The sequence below is a fragment of the Leptidea sinapis genome, chromosome 27 (assembly GCF_905404315.1).
Source record: "Leptidea sinapis chromosome 27, ilLepSina1.1, whole genome shotgun sequence".
Lineage (NCBI taxonomy): Eukaryota > Metazoa > Arthropoda > Insecta > Lepidoptera > Pieridae > Leptidea > Leptidea sinapis.
Genome location: NC_066291.1, coordinates 1,644,306 through 1,669,722, shown reverse-complemented (window position 1 = coordinate 1,669,722; position 25,417 = coordinate 1,644,306). Strand labels below are relative to the sequence as shown.

The 25,417-nt window shown below is 33.0% G+C and overlaps 1 protein-coding gene across 4 annotated transcripts in view; it reads right to left on the bottom strand.

Annotated features, from left to right (window-relative positions):
* LOC126972789 (POU domain, class 6, transcription factor 1) overlaps positions 1-25,417 on the bottom strand; it is a 190,874-nt gene that overhangs the window by 138,729 nt on the left and 26,728 nt on the right. For all 4 annotated transcript variants that reach the window (XM_050819835.1, XM_050819836.1, XM_050819840.1 and 1 more), the window contains exon 3: positions 5,848-5,942. In XM_050819835.1, the coding sequence (XP_050675792.1) occupies positions 5,848-5,919 (72 nt within the window). In that variant the 5' untranslated portion in view covers positions 5,920-5,942. The remainder of the gene's footprint in view (positions 1-5,847; positions 5,943-25,417) is intronic.

Genomic DNA, 25,417 nt, shown 5'->3' with positions numbered 1-25,417 from the left:
GAATATGAATGTTTGTTTCAGAGTCATGGATGTTTATATGTATTTAAGTTTGTATGTCATATAAAATGTAAATTTTCCTGCACTTATAATAATAGTAAATAGTTTAAGTAACTATGCTATGATATGTAGAAAGAAATAATCAATTATTCCGATCATTGGCATAAAATAAAATAATATATGTTTTACAAGCAGGTTCGATTGACGATTGAGGCAGCGGTTTTTAAAAAAAGTGAAGTCTTCTTTCAGTTAAATGTTCTATTGTCGATATTAATAGTACATATACATATTATATGAAATCCATCTTAGTAAAAATACACTAAAATTAATATTTTTTTAATTGACAATCTGAGAAGATATCATAGAGTAAAAGCACCCCGAATTTCAAGATTTCAGGTTAAGACTTAAGACTTAATTATTTTCTATGTAGTGTTAGTATGCAAAACGGGTGCAGGTTATGCACTCATTCATTCATGTGTATGAATGAAATAAATAATTCAATTCAGTAATTCAATACCTTGTTAATATTGTCGGAAAAAATAAGTCTCAGCAATATATTTTCAATAGAGCTTTTTATTAATAATTAGTATTCGTGATCAAAGCACCAAACCCCGATCGTATACAATACTTGAAATGCTTCAGTGAAATCCGATATTCATTTTTATAAAGCATAATATAATAAATTTTAAAGATGCACTCTCGACCATTTGAAAAGGAACAAATTGATACAGGGATCCGATTGGAACCGTTAAAAAATACCGACCGGTTAATGAAAAAACTACCCAGTCAATATTTGATGAGGGCCAATTTAAATGTTCGTCCACTTGTAGACATCGCGTAGTTCGGGCTGTATCGCGTATGTGGGGGCACCGCCCCCCGAATTGCCGAAAAAAGAAAAACGAAGAAAAATAAACATGGCCGCCTCCTGTGCGCGGGAAAAAATGCAGATATAATGCCGGTAATAATAATAATAATAGCCGATCGGACCCGAGCACTGGTCCACCCGCCTCCACCCAATTTTCATTCAAATGTGCTTGCGTTTTTTTAAACTATTTTTTTATTTCGATATTTTTTCGGCGTTCCATTAACGATGTGACTGTCGGATAGTTCATCGGAGCCTCTTCTGTGAGTTTTGGGGGAAGTGTGCGTTTTGACTTTTGTTTGTTTGCGGTTCCGCATGTGACCCTCGAAGTTGAAGAGCGTTATTGATAGCATATGCTATATTTACCAGTCGGAGGCTTCTTTGTAAAGGATGATGGCTAGATGTTGTACCCCAACGGTGTCGTTTTTTTTTTATGAAAATAAGGGACGAGACGAGCAGGACGTTCAGCTGCTGATAATTGAAACGCCCTAACCATTTCAAATGCATTGCCGCTCAGGATTCTTGCAAAACGCAAAAATTCTGAGCGGCACTACAATTGCGCTCTTCACCTTGAGACATAAGATGTTAAGTCTCATGTGCCCAGTAATTTCACTAGCCACGGCGCCCGAAACACAATAATGCTTTCACATTACTGCTTCACGGCAGAAATAGACGCCGTTGTGGTACCCATAATCTAGCCGGCATCCTGTGGAAACATTGTGGAATTTTAATAATTCAAGCGGTACTGCGTTGTGGTGGCAGGGCGTATCATTTAGGATCAGGTTTGCTCGTCAATTCACTTTTTTAATAAAAAAAAATATATTGTTCTCTTTCAAAACTATCATAATCCTGTAAACCTTATAATTGTCACCAAATTGTAAGGAACATCTTACGCGTCACAAAACTATAAATGGCGTAGCATTTAGCGACAGGACGCATCGCAATGCCCACGTCACCCTTATACATAATTATTCTAACGTCGATTAGTAAATAGAATACCGATGGAATTGTATTTATTAATCTTGGGATATAAATATCACTCTTAGGAAGAAGAAACTCTTTGGAATTTATTTTTTTCACTCTTTTATTTAATAGAACGTCTCGTCAACTTACAATCAGTTCATCCAAGACATTTAATATTAATGCTAGAATCAATTTCATTTTTTATCAATGTTACTTTAAAACTACTTGAAATTTAATTTCGATTGTACATAGTACTTCGATAAAACATTGGAGTAGGCATTATGATATTATAAAAAAACCTGAAGTTAAAATATATGAGCGAAGTACTTGGAATATGATTTAAGCACGCGTTATGGAAATCGTTAGTTTGCTATTTCAACTCGAAGCTATATGTTACGAAACTTGAAAACTTAAAAGCTCAAGTAAGCTTATGCATGGTTTGACGCGGTTTTAAGTCTCTGAAAACGTATCTGTACTAAAGTTTTTAAATGAAGTTCAACCCTTTTTTTAATATATATCTTTTTAAGTGATTTTAATAGTAGTTAGATTTATTTTAATTATTTATTTATTAGGGCACCATACAGTAATAATATGAATAATAGTTAAATCAATTACAAGTTACCGCTGAATTGTATAAGCACCTTGAGGAATTTGCTAGAAACTGTGACAATCATAATGTTAACACGAGGAACTAACATAAACTTGTTATACCTTCTACTCGGTTAAGTCGAGTTAAAAGTCTTTTATTGGGCGATGTATATGCTTTTATAATATGATCCCAGAAAATGTACAAAACAAATGTGTTACGTAATTTAAAGGATTTTTTAAAAAACGTTTGCGTTGGAAAGGTTTACACCGTAAATACACGTATATCACAGACTGGCAATGAAGCGAACATCCTCAGGCTCTTTAATAATGCTTATCGTACGATATTTTATTGTAAATAAAAAAATATTTGAATTCATAATTTTAACTAAGTTTCATGACAGTTATAAAACTTTTACAATTTATAAACTAACATAAACAAATGTTATAATGTTAGATAGAAAAATAAATATGAAATGTGAAAACAATGTACTTAATCACTTGTGGGGGACAGTGAGTTATATCGATTGATCATATATTATTTAAGATTCACCTAAAATGAATACTTATGGGCTAATGTTGTAAAATAATTTTGTAATGTAAATGGTGTTGCCAAAGAGTGTTTACGGCGACAATTATTATCGTCAGGTAACCTTATCCACAAATCCCATAAAAAATAGTGTAATTTCATTTATCATAATGAACATAAATCTTACATTTTATTATTATCTTACAAGAACATGAACTTATAATTTACTAAAATGTTTTTTTGTTATTTTTCGTTTTATTTCCTTAATATTTTATGGTTACAATCTAATTATAACGTTATTTACCAATTGTTATGCATACTTATCTAATAAACTCAAAGTCTACTTACTTTTCTAAAAAAAATATTATTTTATGTATCTATAGATAAAACTACTTGGGTGTCATTTTAACATTTTAATCGTCTTATTTCATAAGATGTCAAAGGGTCGACACGAATTCGAAGACAGCATACTGAACGTACACTGATTCAATTTAAATTCAACCCAAAAACGCATTCGATAATTAACATAAAGTACTTTTTCTACTCTTTTTTACATCGCGTTTGACACTCCATCACTCATGGAAATTCCATTTTCAATGCCGTTATGCGTTGGGGTGAGGGATACGAAGCTCTTTGCATCCGATGGACATGGTGGTTTTTGGGAGGCTCGGGGGGGTTCGAAAAAAAGATTGTTAAAAAGGCAGGCCCCCGCGCTTCTGTGTGTGAGTGCGTGCGGGTAAAAAGCTCACTAATCGATACTATAGATTGAGGCAACTTGCGCTTCACAGCCGGTGCAAAGATAACTTGATCGTAAATCTTATATTACGACTCATGGAACACTTAACCAGTATTTAGATCAATAAATTTTAACGTAAGAAATTTTTTAAAAACAAAACTTCACTTTTATTGAAAATAATCAAGAAGTTGGAATCGAATCTATAACATTGAAAATAATTAGTTGAAATCGAATCTATTGTATTGAAAAGAATTAAGCGGAAGTGAATTTAGAATCAAATATGTAATTGTATTCAGAAAGGAACATAATACAGAAACAATTCTTACTATAAAAAGTTAAAAATAATAGTTTTGTTTTAATCGTTTCTTAAATAATATTATGCAGAATTATGATAAATATAATAATTGAAATATTTATGAAGGTAATAAATTCAAGAAAATTTATAAACTTTTACTGAATGATAAATCAATCATCATATAAATGAAATATTAATAATAAATTCATTACTAATAGATCACTTAAATTACAATAACGATTTATTATTATCGATCAAAATATTCAAAAGGCTTACGTTTCAAACACTTAATGCCAAGTAGTACTTAAGTTATAGCGGTAACTGTACGAACGAAGATTGGAAAGCCTTTTTTCAGAGGCCTAACGAAGCGAACCGTGTTTAGTCTTTGGGACGTCGAGCCTTTTGAACGGGGACGTGTCGTTTTTTTACCACCGCCCGGGAGACTAATTCTACAGTCAACACTTGAAAATTGAGCACGCTTATTCACACTTAACTTTGTCCTTTCGGTGGGAATTTATATTTGAATTAATAACTCGCTGTGGTTTTGTTGCGTGTGGAACATTATGAACATTAAAGGCCGGCAGCGCTCCTGTGATTCCTTGTGTGTTGCAGGAAAATGTAGACGGCCGCGGCGGTGATCACTTAACTTCAGATACGCTAGTTTGCCCTCCATCTCCAAAAACAAAAGATGTGTTTGCTCTTAAGCAAAAATTAAGAATAAAAAACGTTGTAAACTGTATTTTTTAATTAATTAAGTGCAATAATATAGTATTGTCACTAATAACCTAACTGTTTGAATCACAAAATGCACAAAATTGCGTTAAATGTTAACTAACTGAATACCTTCATACATCTTGTACCGCAGAAAAGGCTTATTTTCACTTAATAGGTCCTAAAGAATTACTAGAAGAAAAATTTAAAGAAATTGACATATTAACACATGCTTCTCAGTATAGTCATGATAACTTTATGTTTGTATATAAGCGAATTTTCAAGAAACTAATATTTTCATTATGTTCACATCACGAATAAACATAAGCTTGTTATGCCTACTACTCGGTTAAGTCCAGTTAGTAAGCCTTTTGCTTGTCGATGTATATAATTGATGTAAATGATGAGGGTGACGGTGAGGTAATGGTTTTTGACAAAAATACACACAACTTTAAATTAAATAAGTTGTCTGTACTTTGATTCAGAATACATAAAACTTCTTAAATTTATAAATTTTTAAGTTTCTACGATTCTACAACTATTTTTGTATCGCGTTTTTTATATTATTCTGTTCCATCCGCAGATCCGCATATAATAATTGTAGTAGGTACGATATATTTGGTAGGTATGATAATCGGTCGTCATCTATTTTTTATACCCCAAAAATTTATAGTATTGAATTTTCTTATTACTTTAATTGGCAATACAACGTTTGCTCGGTCAGCAAGTAATAATTATATATTTTATTTATTGTTATATGTATTTTGTTTAAAATGACCTCTTTTCATTAGGTTCCCGTATGTCATTACTTACCTTGTATAATAATAAAGGTTGTGTGTTTATTTTCACAATCAGCGCGTCCGATTCCTGGCAGGAATGTTGATTTTTAAAAATCCAATAATGCAATTTTACTTTTTACTAAAATCGAGCCCAATACTCCTTTGAGTAATTTACGCTATTCCTAATAATATCAGATTTTGAAAATTTCATCCTGTATATACTTATGAACCGAAAAAAAACAAGAATATGCTACTTATTGTGAAGTGAATTCATTAGACAAAGGCTGTTCTAGACATGCTTTATAATTTAGTTGCAAGACGTACTCAACTCCACCAAGGGTATTCTGGCACAGCGTAACAAAAGTATAATAGTATTAGGTTAAGTGTTACCTCATGCTTAAGGTTGATGGGCTCTTGTTGGGGGCGAGACGGCGAATGTCCCACCTCTGCACTCTCCAACATATCAGCCTCGCATCCCGACTCGTCTGAAAATATACTCATTGTTACCACATTGTGTTCGCTACTCTATGGATTCGTCTATAATTTATGTTTTAATAACACATTTACACGAGGAATTCTGACTTTAATAAACTGCGGAATGAGTGCACCATAGTATTCCGTGGCGTAGTTTTGTTTATGTAAATAAGGGGTGAAACGAGCAGGACGTTCAGCTGATCGTAATTGATACGTCCTGCCCATTAGCATTCTGAGCGGCACTACAACTGCGCTTGTCACCTTGAGACATAAGATGTTAAGTCTCATTTGCCCAGTAATTTCACTAGCTACGGCGCCCTTCAGACCGAAATACAGTAACGATTACTGTAACACGGCAGAAATAGGCGCCGTTGTGGTACCCATAATATAGCCGGCATCCTGTGCAAAGGTGCCTCCCACTGGTAAAGTTAAAAAGTGGAATGTCAAGTCAATATCGAATATTTATTTGACACTTTTGACAGGTTGCTATTTAGCTTTTCAACATTAACATTAGCTTTATCCGGCGAAGAATTTACGGCTACAGTTAACAGTTAAAGTTATGACGTCATCTAAAGATTGTCAAATGGTACAACACATTCTTTGCTTAAACAGAACTCAATGTTTGTTATCGCTAAAGTTAGTTGGTACAACCCAGCCTAAGAGTTCCTTCAAGTAGCAACAGCATTATGTAAGGAAAAAATTACTCTGTGTAGTCTTAGTATAGTATAGTTTCTATTGAAATATATAGCTGCTAACTAACCCGATAGACGTTCTTCAGTGAATAATAAATAACATAGGGTTTTTTTATGAATTTGTCAATAATATTTCATAGCATCAAGAATTATTTATTAAAATATGCTCCCAGTTGTCATAGTGAAATTGTTTTCAGCGGAACTGTTGTAGTTATTAAAATTATCACTCATTGTTATTAAATATCAGTAACAACGATACTTAGTCGTGACATTGGACAAACATAAAACTTCCGGGACCGCTTTCTACGAGACAAGTTAGGCACATATAAATCATGGTCGATCAGCGGGTGATCTTCTGGAATAACTAACACATAGATGGGCGGCAGCTATCGAAAGCAAGGGAGAAGGTCTGGCAGTTAGCCTGGATATAGCGAAGGCCTTCAGCGATACGGCACAAGACGCTTCTCTCAAAACATGCATCATTTGGTCTTTCTTTCAGTTTTCTCATAATAATATACCATGAATCATAACACTCTGCCTGAGACTGTCTGATTATCAAGATATTCTGCTGTTAAGATGATACTTTTACTAAAGATCTATAGTAGTATCTATTAATTACTAAATTTTCGACGATTTCATGAAAGCAAGATAAGTTGCGAAATAACCCGAAATATAAAATATAAATTATACCTAGTGGAAAAAGATATATACACTAATCGAAGAGTCTGACTGTCTACCTAATACGGTTCATAAAAAATATTCATCTAACGAACGGACTGCTAAAATTCTTTGGTTATAAAAATCTAAGAATGCCTCTCAAAAGTCGGTAGCTTATCGGTATTTAGTTACTTAGATAACAATCATTCAGTAAACTGTTCAACAGAATGCAGAAGATATCTAAAGTTTTAATGTAAACATCTGACGTAACAAAAGAAGTCCGGGTATTGTTTGCAAACAAAACCAAAGCTTATATTGAGAAAGGCATTCAATATCATCCTGTACAAATGTTTTCATGTGCCCGAACACCCGATTTGTTCACAGAAGCAAGGTAAAGTGGCGACACAAAAGCTACAAAAGAACGATTCCTGACCCACCCTAACGCGTACGAACAAATAGGTCAAGATACGACCCTCATTCGGAAGGAAAATTCCTACTTTATTTACGGCGGCGGCGCGGGAACTTTCAATGGACTCCTGTTTGCTTTGAGAATTTGTTTGATTCGCTACGTGCGGTTTACTTATTTGAACCCTGTTATTTTTTAATCTTTTGTATCTAAGAGTAAAACTTTTGTCCCTGATTTATTAAAATAATTTATGTATAATGTTTTAATAAATTATAATTACTGTTCTAATATTATATTTTGCAGTGAATAATATTCATATTATGACATTAAATTTTAATATAAGCGTCATTAACATAATATCTTATATCTATAAACGGCTCCAACGATTTTAATGAAATTTGGTATACAGTTTGTCTCGAGAGCGAGAAATCAATCTAGCTAATTCAATTTTCAATTTAAAAAAAAGTATTGATTTACACGTGTTTTAATGAGAAACAGCTACAATAACATTAGAATACAAACTCCACTATGTACAAGATTATAATAGCTATGTCCCATGACATTGGGTGATCCGGAAAGCTGAAGACCCCGGTTTGAATCCAGATGTCCTATTAGTTTTTTTTTGTTCAAGATTTGCACATTCTTAAAAATCTGAGCAAGGCTCGGTCGTCCAGATATTCTTAATATCATTAGAATATTGTCGAGATTTTTGCAGCCCGAGGATAATTTATATATAGTCTACATTTATATTCGTATAACCACACAGTAGGGATGGATACTTCCCTCACAACTCATTGATTTTTTAATAAAAATTCCAAGTTCATGTTATACAAGCTGCTTCTCGCGACTTTGACGTTCGGATATCAAAACGTCTAATGTCTTAAACTAGATTATAATCTAATATCTTATTTAGAATAAAACTTATGAAGTAATTCTACTTTTAAATGAAATCAAAATACAATAAGGGGATAGTTTCTTGCGCAGTTCCTTATCTTCGGAAGCGATTTTAATTCAAATATGGAACGCGTATCTTATGTTAGAAGCTTCGATCAATAATGAGGTTAGAAGATAAATAGATATTAAATCATAACAGTGAAATGGGTTTTTGAAGAAAACAGAATTTCTAGATAACATAATGATAAACGATAAGTTGGAATAGCAAACTATCAAAATACACACAGTATTTCATACATCGGTATGTGTATTTAAGTGTAATGGACATTTCTCCGGAATAAGGGTGAATGTGCCAATGTTGGAATACTAGGAATGAATTATACCGGCCCGATTGTGATTTTATATTACCGCACGCATCATTCACTAAGCTCTTCGATGAAACACTTGATATAATCTGTGAGTAAGTGATTTGCATGATATGTAATGCAATCTGTTCGATTATTTCGGTTTATTAACCGACTTGCTTCAGTCCGTGGTTTTGTTTAAGTGGGAATTACATCCAAATTTATAGTTGTACTATTATTTATGGACGAGGTTCAAACCTTGAGTGTAACCGCTAAACTGATCGTCCTTATGAGTCTTCGTTCGTAAATCTTGGTATGTGTGTTCAATTCTCCGGTTGTGGCTTCATCTACAGGTTCCATTTTACTGTTTGTAGCCTTCTCAACTCGATTTTTATAATCGAATTTTAAAACTCATCTCAATTTTAGACGAATTTATGAAAATCAATTTTTATTACAAGATAAATGAATGATGCATCATAAAGGCCGTTAGTTACCTTATCGGTAACACTCGTTGTGATAGAACGCTAGATACCTCCGGAAGCGTGGTTTGATCTCGCATTTTTTAAAACTACATTTAGTAAAACTACAACTTTTATTTTTGGGGTTCCATACCTCAAAAGGAAAAAAAAAGGGAATTCTTATAGGATCACTTTGTTGTACGTCCGTCTGTCTTTCTGTCAAGACCCTTTCTCTCGGGTACATGTGGAGGTAATGAGTTGAAATTAAAATGAAATACTCAAGTTTACAATCTCTTGCAGCTTTGAAGCTGAAACTTAAACTTATAAATTTACCTAAAACTTTACAGCCTATGTTGCCGCAAGAAACTTTCTATAGATTTTTTTCCGTTGACCTAGAACTATGCAATTGGGCAAGTAATACGGTCTTATACAAGTGTAAAGAAAAATCTAAGTAAGTTACAATAGTAGGGTCTGTGCAGTACGGATTGCATACCACAATTAAACATTATTCGAAGTATCGCCCCCGCGCGGGATAATAGGGACGGAAACTGCCTTTTTACCTGACGTCAGTAGACTGTCTTTAGTATGCAAGGGGTATTTGATCAGTTATTTTTCCACTAGACACTTCCGATACACCGGGCGATACGAAGAGAGTACACTTTTTATGAAACTATGGCCGATGGCTCGATGACACAATAATTAAGCACACTAACATCAACTGAGTTATATGTTTGCCTTATCTATAAGCCTTATTTTTAAAACATCTTAAATTAACCAATCTATGTACCTATTGACCACAATCATTATGGAGGTGGTAAAAATGACGTCATTTTTACCACATCCAAAATTTCACATGAATTATTATTTATTATTGACCTGCAATGCAATTACTCCGTAAATCATTTTATCCATAAAAAAAGTTAAACCAGCTAAAGGATTCTTGCCTAAAATGAAGACATAAAATATCCTTTGTAATGGAATTATACAAGCCAAGACCTCAATACAACCGAGTTATGTAACACAATAGTTAAACATTTCGAACAATGCACTAAACAAAATACAGTAAAACGTATCAAGCACTTCAATCAACACGAGCCAGCTCAAGCAAATCTGCACCTTAACGACCTCACAAACTAAGACACTACCAATCATTGTTCTGCAAATAGCCGGCCTAAGCAATACGAGCTGATGCCAAAACGTAGCGGCCGTCGAATATGATTGCTCCTAATGCGTCGGGTGTCCAAGGGGGTGAGGCTTGGAGCGTGGTGGCGGTAAGAGGAGCAAGGGGGGAGTGCGTCGTGCCGAGTTTCTGACCGAGCAGTAAGTCTGGCTTAATCCTATCGGAAACGCGGGCCCCCATCGAAGATCGGCAAGGATTCTACGATATGTTTATCTAACGACACATCGTGAGATATCATAACTGACCTGATCAGAAGCTCTGTTGTAAAACAACAAACAAGTCTCAAATTTTATGTTTTATTTAGAGCTGGCTTTTAAAATGCCCTTAATCTTTGCGTCTGCTAGCAAACCCAAGAAACCTTCGACTAAATAGTGTACTATAAATGTTGTTAGCTAGGTTCCAATTTCACAGGAATAAGAACAAAAAAAAATTATTAGAAACAAATAATTTGGATTAATTTTGTCAATCGATATTTAAAGCTCCACATTTCATTAAATATATATAACTAAAACTATTCAATTCAATTGTTGTATAGAAAGAAGAGTTATAAAAAAGTTACGTAATAAAATGATTTCTAAATGTTCTTTTGAATTATAACTTCCCTTCAACTAATCAGGTTATTGTCGAATCAGAAAATTGTAACACAGGCAATCTTGCATTATAAAAATAATCAACGAACTGATGTGATTGAAGAAGCCTGATGCAATGAACACAAATATATCTATCGACTTATCCGTCGAAACTTAAAGCATGCATCCTTGTTCTAGGCGGCATATAGAGGGGGACATTACAAATTAATAGCACAAAGACCGACCGCAGATCGCCGCTGCGAAAATTTACAGGCTCCAGACACTTATAGTGCACTGCAGACGATAAAGGCTGGCTTTACGTGGTTATACGACAGAGTACGTAAGGCGTAGGCGTATTTTGGCAGTAGGCTGCGTCGTATAGCTATAATGATAAATTTCTAATAAACGGTGCATTGTTCTTGATGCAGACTTGAGATTAAATTTAAAGTAAACTGAGCTTCCAAGATATTGTTACGGAGTGTGCTTGTGCAGGGTTAAGTGATATTGGATTTGGTCGTGTAATATTGACCTTATGTAAGAACTGATTGAGACTGATTTATTTGTTCATTTAAGATTACCTACAGAAACTACAACATACATTCCATTATAAATACAACATACCTTAAAAAACATAATTGCGTTTCTACTTACAGGCAATGAGACATGCATGAAAAATTATTTTATGACGTTGTTTGTCGGCTATAAAGTAAAAACGAATCATATAAAACTAAATAAATTTTACAATTAATTCTACACAAATAAAAAGAAAAATATATAAGAACAAATTGAAATTAAATTTGTAATAAAAAAAATTGACGCTGATTTAGTGGTAACGTTGCAATTTTGCGATAATTGCATTGCGATCATTTCCTACATTAATTCACACTTAAAATTTAATTCGAAAGAATTAGATTTTTACTAAGATTTTAATTTTTATGCCTGAGCTGCACTGTCAAAAGATTAAACTCAGGCATGTTTTCTTAATGATAAATATTTGGGGAAATAAAGTGCATTGGATAAGCTTAGAAGGTATAATATTGAGTTTCAAACATACTTGAGATTCAATTTTAAGTTAACTTAGCATGCAAGATATTGTTCAGAAGTGCAGCTCTCGCTACAGGGTTGGTGATATTTAATTTGGCCGCGTAATATTGACTTAGCGAGAAATTAATTAATAATACATTTGTTATTAGTCTGGCCATACGTACTGTTAGTACTTATCAGAGCTGAAGACTGGCCGTCGTCTAATATCGATCTTAATCCGCTGGATTATGATTTATGGTCAGTTTTAGAGAGTACGGCTTGCTCTAAACGCCATGATAATTTGGAGTCCCTAAAATAATCCGTACAATTGGCATTGGCAGTGAAGAATTTTGCCATGGAAAGAGTGCGTGCTTCTATTGTTATCTGGACTCAACGTTTAAAGGACTGTATTGCAGCCAAAAGAGAATAATACTTCGAATAAACTTTTTTTATTTGAAATTGTTTTTTATTTATGTATTTAACCAACACACTGTAAAAGTAATAAATATTATTTTCAATATAATTTTTTTATTCTTTGTTTCAGTATTTATGGCAAGACTAGGTATATCTTCTTACTAGGATTGTTTTATAGCAGTGAATTTATAATTCTTTTTGTGATAAATAAAGTTTCTGAAACCTGATAATAACATAATGTAAGCATCTTATCTGTAAGTTCTTACCTTATTTGTTGCACAGTACTGTTTCATATTGGACATTCTAGATATTATAATACTTTGATATGAGCTTTGAACAAAGCTCTATTGAGCCCCAGCGTTTATTCTCTTCACAATTTTCTATTCCGAGTACTGTTTTAGAGTTAGTCTGTTTTATATGCAGCTATTCTTTACTAATCAAAACCAACGCAGCTGAATTTTTATATCGGAAAATTGGTACTACAGTTTGATTGGTTTTCCAATCTATTTCAAATACTAAGCGATGCCCTCTATTCTGTTTTACTTTCACAAACAGGTATTATATTTGCTAGTGTTGTTTATCATGTTAGGCTCGATGTAAAATATTTGATTCTCGTTTCTATTCATAGCTGATGAGTTATGATAACTGCATTGTATAATACTCTTTTATTGTTGTCTAATATTTTCGATTTTTAGCACTTTTTCAAATAAATGCGCTTGTAAAAAATGTGGGCTGATTTTTAACAATTGTAGGGTAACAGTTGTATTCACGTGATTGTATTAATCTACACCATTGACGTACAATAAACAACTACACTCACAATCACGCTCAAAAATTGGCTGAAGCAAAACTCTGCCTATGCGTCTATTAGGCAGATTTTTCGTTCAGTTGTGTTGCGACCGCGCTTTGAATACAACTCCACGCATTGACAAAGTGTTCAGTGAGAAACTGTCAAAATATCAGCATATCCAAACTTAAAAAGGATGGAGTGTCTTTTTTCTTGTAAGTGACCCTTTAAAGTAACTTGACATTTTTAATCGTTTTGATAAGTAATTACATTTCAATTGCTAAAATAAAATGTTCGCGTCCGTCTTGCACGTGACGTATTCCTACTATTTCTAATCAGCGTATACAATAGACTTTAAACATTATTGCTATGAAATAAGGTGTTAATTTGAATGAATTTTTTAATGTTATGTATAAGTTAATGTATATATATAAATAACACCGCTCGGACATTTTTTGACGCCCTTTTTATACGCGATTGGTAGTCTAGTCTTTTTTGTACGTCAATGTTGTAGACCATAAAATTCAAACTCAAATATTTTTATTTAAGATAAGATATGAAATAACTTATTAACCGTCAAAAACCCATTCGAAAATTTATGACTCATATTAATATATTTATCAAAATATTTTATTTTATTTTAAGGAATACTTGGATGAATATTAACAGGAGATTGGAATAACATACAGGCTACATAATTATCGTCCGTCAAATTGTGTAACATAATATGTTATATATCTCACTTTGAAGTAAGTTATTTTGTAGTTATAGTTTTTGTTATATTAACGCCAAGTAAGATCATTATATAATTAACGAAATATTTTTTTAAACTACAAAATCAAAATAATTTCATATCAGGTACAATAATTATTTTATATTCGGTACGTGAGAAATGTTTTTTAATTTTTAAAGTTTCTACCATCAGATATACCTCCATCGCGATGTATAAGCTACGAAAGAAGACGAGAAAATATTATCTTCTTTAGAAATAGCAATCAATTAAAAATCATTTTTGTCCTTGTACTAATCTATTTTGACATTTGTTATTTTTATGTATAAAAAAACTTTACATCCACTTATTTCAAATTCCTTCAATGTTTTACATAATATCATTCTTGGGAAAGATTTTATACTTACAATAATTTAACATTTATAAATACAACACAGTAATTAATATTATCATATAATGGTTTTTAACATTCAATACAATTTGCTTTTTACGAACGGCGACTGTTGAGTGAGCGAACAAATTGCTTCTAAAACAACAAGAGCCGACCGGAAAAATTTACAATCGCACCGAATCATTAATCTCAGAAACAAATGGAAATCGGCCGACATCTGCTATACTCAGTTACGAAAAAAATGGCCGCCATAGTCGACAGTTGTCACGTTATTCTCGACGGGATTAATTAGAAATGCGATTAAAAGCAAACAAAACAGGGAATGGTGAACTTAAATTAATGAAAAATTACCACCCTCCGCGAGCACTCGTCAACTCTTTTTTTTTACAGGGTCGCTCCCGCGCATTAAGCGGCTTTAATTTGAATTCGAAATTAGAATTACGCGCGCGTTATAATTATATTTTTCGGCCAGTGCTTGATTTCTAATATGAATACTCCATTGTTCAATTCTTTGTTTAAAATTCGAACACGAATTTATAAATCAATGGTTTATTACTCTTCGATAATTTATAGATAGAGTCTCTGGCTGTTAGACAAGCTAAGTCTTACACTCGCGATATGTATGACACTTTGTGTAAGTTCTAAACTCAATTTTTTTCGACGTTTTCACAGCTGTCATAGTCTATCTAGACGTATAAATGATCTAAGGGTGTAATTTTAATTATTGATACATAACGACCGACTAACATAATTATTATATCGTGAATGTGACTTATATAAATACTACATTGATCAGCAGATTTTACCTTTTTAATGTTATGACACAGATTGTATAATGACATCTAATAGTGAATATTTCAATATTAATAAATATATAAATAAAAAAGGCAATCTATAATAATATAAGGGTGTGCTACAGTAGTATATTACCTGTGGTATACTGGATTAAGGCCCCTATCCCAAGAAATAGCCAATAGAGCGCATAATTGAAACCATTTCTTGGCGCTTTATATAAAGCTTATATTTTTACAAAAATAATTATATATCTACAGAATAGAAGATTCATGTTTCTATACATTTCTATTTTTATAACCAGTGCGAAAAAAATTACCAAAATACCTCTAACTTTTACAGTTTTACATGTTAATCATTCAATCTAAGATAAAAATTGTACGATAATTTATTAATTGTACACCAAAACTATTTAACATGAGATAGTTTTGTAAAGAAAATTGTGTCATGTTTTTAATAAATTAAAAATGCTCCTATTTCTGATTTAAATAATGGCGATCTTGTGCGTCTCTCGCACTTAACTTAGATTAGCTCGTTTCGTCAAGGCCATTGGCTCGGTACCCAGCCTTAACACAACAGCATTACGTGTGAATAGACTACACTGCCGGTAAAAACAGTCATAAATTACGTAATATTTCCAGGCGCCAGTAGATCTAATATGTGATTCAAGCTCTTGGCACAATTACCTCTCGTCAAAGAATAAGTTTGAAAGACGTAACGTTGCCAGCATTTTACAGGTAATAAATTGATAGTTTAAGGTTGGGGACTGAGCCAACGGCCTTGAGGAATTGCACGGAGATAGGTTACCTCGCACGTACAAGATCGCCATAGTTTTAATTCAGAGTTTAAAGCATTTTTAATTAATTACAAACATAATACCATCTGCTTTACAAAAATAACAAAACTATGTCAATAATTTTTCATACAATTTTGATCTAGATTGAATGATTAACATAGCTCCAAAAAAACTTAGGGGTAAATTGGAGATTTTTTTGACTTATAATTATTAAGATTATTAACCGTTAAGACATGGTTTCAATTATGCGCTATTTTGACGTTCAGCTGATGGAAATTGATACGCCTTGCATGGGCAATTGTAATGGTACAATGCAGTGCCACTCAGGATTCTTGAAAAAGCAAAAAATTCTTAGTGGCACTACAATTGCGCTCGTCACCTTGAGACATAAGACGTTAAGTCTCATTTGCCCAGTAATTTCACTAGCTACGGCGCCCTTTAGACCGAAATACAGTAATGTTTACACATTACTGCTTTACGTAGTGTGCGTGACAAGCTACCACCTTTTTTCAGTCGTGATTTGTATGATACTTTGTGTTAGTGTGCATGCATTTTTCAAAATAGAGGTTTACATTCAGCCTCAATTTTTTCGACGTTTTCACAGCTGTCACAGTCTATCTAGACGTATAAATGATCTAAGTTTCAATACTTTGACAAAAGTTCATAGCAAGATAGAGCTTTCATTTATCTATATATATAAAAGAGATCGTATGTTTGTATGTTCTCTAATAACTCCTAAATAGATTCGTTGAAGCTCAAGGAAGGTTTACATATATAATTTATATGGCAAAACAACGTTTGCCAGGTCAGCTAGTAATAAATAATAATTATAATTTGTAGGTGAAATATTTGAATAATTTGAAAACGAAATTCGAAATTTAAAATCCCGATGGAACACGCGTCATAATGAGGCACGCGTCACAATATAATTTTAGAACAATGGCGCTCGCACAATAAGTGATCGGGAACACCGCGGAAGGGCAATGATGAGTGCTTTTGTACGGCGAGTGTGCGACAAGGGTCCTTTATGTTTGCGCCTCGAGGAATCTGTTGGGATTTTTGTTTTTTTTTTTTATAAAGTATGGCTCTGGGATATAAATACATAATATAAAACCTATTAGTTTTCAGGCAAACATGTAAATATGTTGAATTTTATAGGTGATTCGAAAAGCATTTTTTTTATCAAATTTGTTGCTTCATTGCTAAAGGCAACTTTTGACGCATTTCCTCGATAGAAGAGTACTCTTCTGAGCATTCTTCGCATTAATATATCGAGCAAATTACAGAAGGTGTGCTCAGAAAGGTATGACAGTAAAGTTAAATTAAGTAAAGTAGGTTTTTATGTTATTTTTAATATTACCACTTTTAACCTTGAACACTATTCATATATTGAATGCAACAACCTTACAGACCTATTTATTTTGTATAAATTTTTTAAATTGATTGAAAAGTGTGGCCGTTGAGCTTCTTGTATGTTCTTGTCACGAGCTCTACTTTTTCCTACCATATGGTAGATTCAGTAATGTATAGAATATAATAGAATAAAAATTAATTGATAACAATAGAAATATTTATGCGACGAAAATCACTTATTTCAAGCCCAATTGAATAAAGATTACTTGAATTTTTTTTTTTTTCCTTGTTTTTTAAATTAATTTTATTGTATATTTTTTATATAATAGCTAATAAAATGCTCGCATAATGCCTTTATTTTATTTACTGTATATGTGGATTGATGCATCTACAGTATTTTACTTAAGTATGAACTCAATAACAATAACAATGTTTTTACTTCTTTATTTACATTTTTTTGACTTACTCGTCTAAGTTAGTATTTGACTTTTGTGTATTTTGTTGCATCACTTTGCATAATATATTGTTATTATAATTATTTGTAAATTAAATTGAAAATAAGAACCTGTAATACCATTCATTCTCTCTACTCTTCTTCTCTAAGGAAAACTCCATTCCGAAAGGAGCTGTAAGAAAAAATTGTATATTTCAAGTGTAATGCAATTTAGCTACGAAATAAAATATTTTTGATTTGATTTCACTTTGAGTACTTTAGCCACAGCCTGCACTAGAAGGCGAAAATTTGGCCTCACATAAGAGTACTGTTCTGACCTCTGGACATAGCTCTCCGGTACCAGCTTCGTCTAATTAATTAGGTACAACGAAGAACGACTTAAATCATCGGCGGTCAAGTCTTTGGATTCGTCCAATCGGCTTGATTGTTTGTTATAGAGATGTGGAGTGGACACCACTCATACGGACAGAGTGCTTAGAGAAGTTGTTCAGGTGATTAGCAGCTGATCGACAGACAGACAGCATTCTATTAACAACGCGTATCACTAGGAACTTTGTACAACGCACAACCACTTTGTGGAATTATCTGCGGCTAGCGGATTCCTGAACCGATATGACAAAGGGATCTTCAAATCTCGAGCATACTTACGTCTCAAAGGACCACAACGAATCCCTTGATATCTGGTATTGTTGATGTCCATGGCTGGCTTTATTACTTATAATTTTTTACCCGTCTCTTCCTTAATATACAAATAAGTAACTATCGTAACTAAGTATTAAATTATAGTGTTTTCTTTGATCAACGCGAGTGTTATACATTTAAATAAAAAAACTTTTTTAAGGATATAAAGTTATGTTTATATTTTTTTATGTAGCCCGATGTTTCGTGACCTTTGCAGAGCACTGAGTACTCCTGATAGGTGCGCTAATCTAATCTAACCTAATGTAAAAATACAGTTACATTACGCGCGTTTGAATGCTTTAAAAAGTTTGTTATTTTAATATTTAATTATAGATATCATTTTTCGGGGCGTCTTCGTTTTTGTTTAGTTAGAAAAGGTACAACTGTAGAAAGTAAGTAAGGAATAGGCAAACTTAAGGACTGTTTCTACATTAGATTTCTGGTCGAGGCACTTGTACGGAACCAAAAGAACTAGTCGGAGGCTCCTTTCCACAGGATACCGGCTAGATTATGGGTATCACAACGGCGCCTATTTCTGCCGTGAGGCAGTAATGTGTAAGCATTATTGTGTTTCAAAAGAGACTTAACACATTATGTCTCAAGGTGACGAATGCAGTTAGTAGTGCTACTCAGAATTCTAGTGTATTTCAAGAATCCTGAGCGGCACTGTATTGTAATGGGCAGGGTGTATAAATTACCATCAGCTGAACGTCCTGCTCGTGTCGTCCCTTATTGTCATAAAAAGAAATAACAAAAATAAAGATTTACATTTAATCTCAATGTGTTAATGTAAATCTTCAGTTCTGTTTTCCTTCATTCCTAACTTGTATTTATAGCTCCTAATACGTTAAGACTATTTTTTTGGTAAAGAGGACAAACGAGCGTATGGGTCAACTGATGTTTAGTACTCACCGCAACCCACATTACTTTGCAACACCACAGGAATCACAAGACCGTCCCTTTAAAAAAAATTTCATAGTCTTGCCTGCTGCTTGAAAATCATTATATTTTATATAATCATAGTTGAAGAGATTCAAGAATACTTTCTCACATACACACATATTATACAACTTAACTTCATGTCAGAAGTGATAACTTAATAGCTCCACAAAATCGTTAACATTATTTTTGGAAGAAAATATTTTTTGTAATTATTTTTATAAGAAATTAATTTATCAACGTTTAAATACAATCAATTTTAAGTTGTACGAATAATATTCAAGTCTTATATGAAGAAACATGCTTCAAGAATGTTGCAAAGCATAAAGTGGTTACTATCTCGGTAAATATAAGGGATACATTGCATGCTTGACTGAAATATCACTATAATTACTCTAGTACTTAGCTACTGGAGTCCATAGTAAAATGTCTGAGTTAAACTTAATGATCTCATAACAATATGCGGTTCTAATCTTTGTCGCTTTGAAGTAACATTAGTAGTGCATCACACTTTGACGAGATTTAAAGAATAAGCATTTGAAAGCAAACGTATCAGAAAACAATATGACAATCGGCCATATTGGTTGATTACACTTTGACTTACAAATATATTTGTTATTTACAATAGTTTATTGGCTATTATTTAACGTGGAGTTACATTAATTGTCGGGGATTCAGTTGTTTGTGAACTAAACTATACTATCTGCACTATCTGAGAGTACTAGTATACTCTCTTCTATACTAGTATGTACTATACTAATATATAACTTTTGAAATATAGCGAAAAAAAAAATAGTTTTGTTATAAAACTTATATATGATCATTCCAATTATCACAAAAAAAAACATTTGTTTTTTGTGATATTTTGTAAACTCTAGAAATTATATTAAATAAATATTCTTGTCTTTCACTATTTTTATATTATTAAAACGAGTATCCCAATATCAAAAAATTATAATGTTAGTAGTAACTCACAAATCTTCCTCTCTACAATAGCATTCATTAAAAATAGGTCATTAAGGGTATAAATATTCCGTTAAAGAGGTTAAAATATATAGGTATCCGTTTGTTCCAGTGGTATAAAAAATAAACTTCTTTATAGTAACATTAACATCTCACGTTTCAATCATGCTTGGACTTCTAGTTTTACCAGTGAGAGGCTCCTTTGCACAGAATGCCAGCTAGATTATGGGTACCACAACGGCGCCTATTTCTGCCGTGAATCAGTAATATTGTGTAAGCATTCGGTCTGAAGGGGGCCGTAGCTAGTGAAATTACTGCGCAAATGAGACTTGACATCTTATGTTAGGAGACGAGCGCAATTGTGGTGCCGCTCAGATTTTTTGGGTCTTTCAAGAATCCTGAGTGGCTCTGCATTGTAATGGGTAGGGCGTAATAACCATCAGCTAAACGGCCTCCTCGTCTTGTACCTTATTGTCTTTAAAAAAAGCAATCCTTTGGCTGTGTGCATCCAAAAGCTTGAGTGTAAATAGCATGTCTAAAGAATTATTCTAACGTTGCACATTATATTCTAAGAGAAATTTCGCTGAAATTAATTACAATTAATGTATCTCATCATTACACAGATTGTGCCATTCACGTTTTCTTAACACAAATATTCATTAAGAGCATGAGAGAGAGAAAGGAAAGTGAAAATTTATTGCTTTATACTTAACTCATTAAAGTGTATTCTAATAAATTTGTTTGGATAAGTGTGATATGCAAATTGGTTGTTTTTGTATGTATATTAAATTGGTAATAAGAATATTTAGTTATATACGAATTGGTTGGAATAATTTCTTACCAGTGGGAGGCTCCTTTGCACAGGATGCCGGCTAGATTATGGGTACCACAACGGCGCCTATTTCTGCCGTGAAGCAGTAATGTGTGAGCATTACTGTATTTTGGTGTGAAGGGCGCCGTACCTAGCGAAATTACTGGGCAATTGAGACATAACATCTTATGAGCGATGACGAGCGCAATTGTAGTGCCGCTCAGAATTAATGGGTTTATCAAGAATGCTGAGCGGCACTGCATTATAATGAGCAATTACCATAAGCTGAACGTCCTGCTCGTCTCTTCCGTTATTGTCTTAAAAAAAATACTGTATAACTTAACATTCCAATGCGGTTACCACTGAATTTCAATGACAATCCCAATAAACATTAAAATTGAGCATAATATAGCCATATCTATGTAGTAAAACTAACTGAAACACATAGATGACTCTAACGGACTTCCAAATAAACTTGATATAAATTTATGCCTGAGAATAAACCAAGAATATGTAATATGTTGACTATCAGCCGTTTTCAATAACGTATCTCTAGTTACATTGCTATCACCGTTTAATGACGAGATCTTATCTACCCATAGTTATGTCCAATATAGTTTTAGTCCAATGCTTTATGTCAATAGGTCATTGAAATGTAGGTAAGAGGATAGATTTGTCTACCTCTAGATAGTGAAACTAAGGATAGATAGGTAATTGGAAACGGCCATATATCGCTGACAACACTGTCAATACAATTCGGAAGTTTTCCGAATGTCAAGCAGCCTTGCAAATTGAAGCGGGAAATGTTATACAACCGAATAAATCAATCATAAGCAAAATGCATATTGTTTATTATCATGTATAACTGTATACCAAGTTTATTTGTAATCCTAGACAAAACACAGATACCTCTATCTAGGAATTAACATTTAAATTTCGAATTTCACAGACGCAGACTTCACCCCACGTCCATCAGCCGTGATAACTAGCGCGATTAAAACACAAAATACCCTGCGTATTTACAAATATCGGTCAATTAACGGCTGAGTGAGATAACAATTGAAATCGGTTTCACTTTCATCGAGTCCCGGTTAACGTGCGCTAAATATAATAATAGATCAGTGGATACATCAATGCTCCATGCATTCGCATTGCCACTTTCAATTTTCGGTACGCAGCCACGCAGGCAGTGCGAATAAAATGTGTGTGTATAATTTTATACTCTGTGTTCCGTGACCACTGATAGGTGTAGGAATTGGCGGGAACAAAGTTTGAATTTGACAGTTTATAGAAAAGATGCATAAACATTTGCAGAGAATATTTAAGTCCTTTTATAAATAAAAATGTGATATATTTTATATCACTTATATGACATTTTTATTAAATTTAGTAATTAAACTAGCAAATAGTCAGTTGAGTGACGCAAAGTCTGTGTTAAAATAAATTATATTTTATGTTATAGATTAAGTAAGAAATGGCTTAAAATTGGGGGCTCGTTAGTTCATAGATGACTTTAATTGGGCTTTATATCGAAATGAAAAAAAAATCTGCTTTTTGTTAAAACTATTATTTAGGTATTAACTTAGAAGTGCACTACGATAATTATCTCCTACACTCCCTCTGAAATCGAACACTGGAAAGGTTTTGAAACGTCGGGTTAACTAAAATAATAATTAAAATGTAACTTTTACACAAAAATCTAATGTAATGTCTTGTTAGAATTACACGCGTTTTAATCCTTTAAAAAGTGTTTTATTTAAATCTCCTACACTCTTTTTATAAATAATCTAGGCGATTTTAATACATTTATTTATTTATATAATATGTTTATTTAATAGACCATCAGAGATTAGTCTGCAAACCGTTACTGTCACATCATACCATTAACAAGATAACCGCCTCGAATTGGTTTTCTTTCTGCATGTATAAATTAAAACTAAGTTTTTATTTAAATAGACCACAACAAAATCTATATCACTATTATTATATTCAATTATATATATTAAGGAGAGGTTCTTTGTTGTAAAGAAACGCTTTTAAGAGAAAAAAAAGGTTTTTATGAGAAAACGAGCAAGACAACCTGCTAATAAACGCCCTGCCTCATGGGCAATACAGCGCCACTCAGGTTTCTTCATCAATCCTGAAATACTAGAATCATCGCCATTGTCGATCGTCACTTTTGAGACATAAGATGTCAAATCTCATTAATTCAGTAATTTCCACTGACCTCTGGACTATTCCATGTTTGACAGCAAATTATTTGTGCCTATTTGAAGCGCCACTCGCGAGCGTCCAGAGAACAAATTTTGACATCTAATACAAATTGCTGCGAAGGAACGTACAATACTCTGAAGTATTTTTACATTTTGAATTAATTTCGTTCGTTTTTCGTGTTATTTCTACTTCACGAATCAACGTAATAAATTACACATTTTTTTTGTACATAGTTCCCACTATATATGTTGTCCATTAGGTTGTCATCACTAGTTTTAGTACCGCAGACTCTCGCTACATGGCCAACAGCGCCAAAATAGTGAATATCAAATAGGCACAAAAGCACTTTGACAGCCGCCAGTCCAGTGGTGTATAAAGTAGAGGTCAGTGGTAATTACACTAGCTCCGTCGGCTTTCAAACTGAAACTGAGGTAAGTCTGAAATGCAGTAAGAAGTATGTGAAATTATTCCATAAATGATAACCCACCATTACTACAGAGAAATAAGTCGATAAGAGAAAGCAGTTCAGTCGTTACTTCCAATATTTCTTCATATGTCTAAAATATTTTCGTTTCAAACAGTTACAACTCAAGTTGTTTTCATTTTGAATTATTTTGTGGCAAAAGACGGTAGTCACATCTAGGTTGCATTTTGTGTAAAGAAGCACGTAAACAGATAAATAAATACAAAACAAGATTGTTAAATATAAAGTTATAATTCGTTGTGATTGGCTTATAGTAGGTTTTAGTACTCTCAGTTCTTAGCAACAGTAATTCAATGTATTGCATGTAGTCATAATTGAAGCAATTATTATAAGCAACAATACAATAATTAAACTTTATAATAAGTCAAATCGTGCCGCAGCCAGTCGACTCGAAGATTTAACACACATCTGTACTCAAACACAATCATAAAAATTGTCCATCCGTAAACGTTTATTATAATTTATTTACGCCGGAAATTTAACAATAAAGAACTCTATCATTGAGGGTGTAAAGTTTGTATTTGTGTGCGCGTGCGATTCATTAGTAATTCGAATAAAGGGTTGGCAAATCCATGCTCTATTGTGAATAGTCACGCGTCGCGTTATAATTATGTTTAGTATTAATAATGATTCGATTGAATAGAGAAAAAAATGATTTGTACGATTCAGAAAGCTATAAAGCTTTCAATATTAAGGATCATTATGTTCAAGGTATTTTATGTCGTTTCGTTAATTGTCATGTAGATTGTTTTGTTATGTGATAGGATGAAGCTAGGTTTATTGCAAACAGTAGAGCCCTACTCTATTTCACCGACTTCAAAAAAGGAGGAGATTCTCAATTCGTCGGTATGTTTTTTTATGTTTGTAACCTCAGAACTTTCGACTGGGTGAACTGGTTTTGATAACTCTTTTTTTATTTGGAATTTGGTCCACATCCAATAATTGTATCCATGAGAAAACCATAATAGTCTTAAATTTGCTATAAGTATGTGCGCAACAAATTGCCGAATAACTCAATAACGCACCAACCGATTTCGATGATAATTTTTTGTTGGAAAGAATATATTTTCAAGGTAGTTTGGTGATAGTTTGGTTAGGTTCTGATTATGGGATCCATGATAAAGTAACGGAACTCTTCGATTCTTAGAAGCAAATTAACGACACTAGGCCGAATCTTTTTTATGCTTGAGTCACCTACCGTAACGTCGTTATGGTCAAGTAATTGTCGTAGTCGAATATGATGATTCCAAAAGAGTAGATATAATATGCACAACTAGTTACGATTATTGTTATTTTTGGAGTCGACTTTTTTTGGAGTTTACTTTGATCTCTTTTACTTCAATCGATTAAACTATCAATTCTATTTTTCGCTTAGTTCCTCGATTTAATGGAGGTAATGTATATATGTATATTGCGTCAGTAGAGCTATACTTATATCTTTAGTAGCTGCTTTA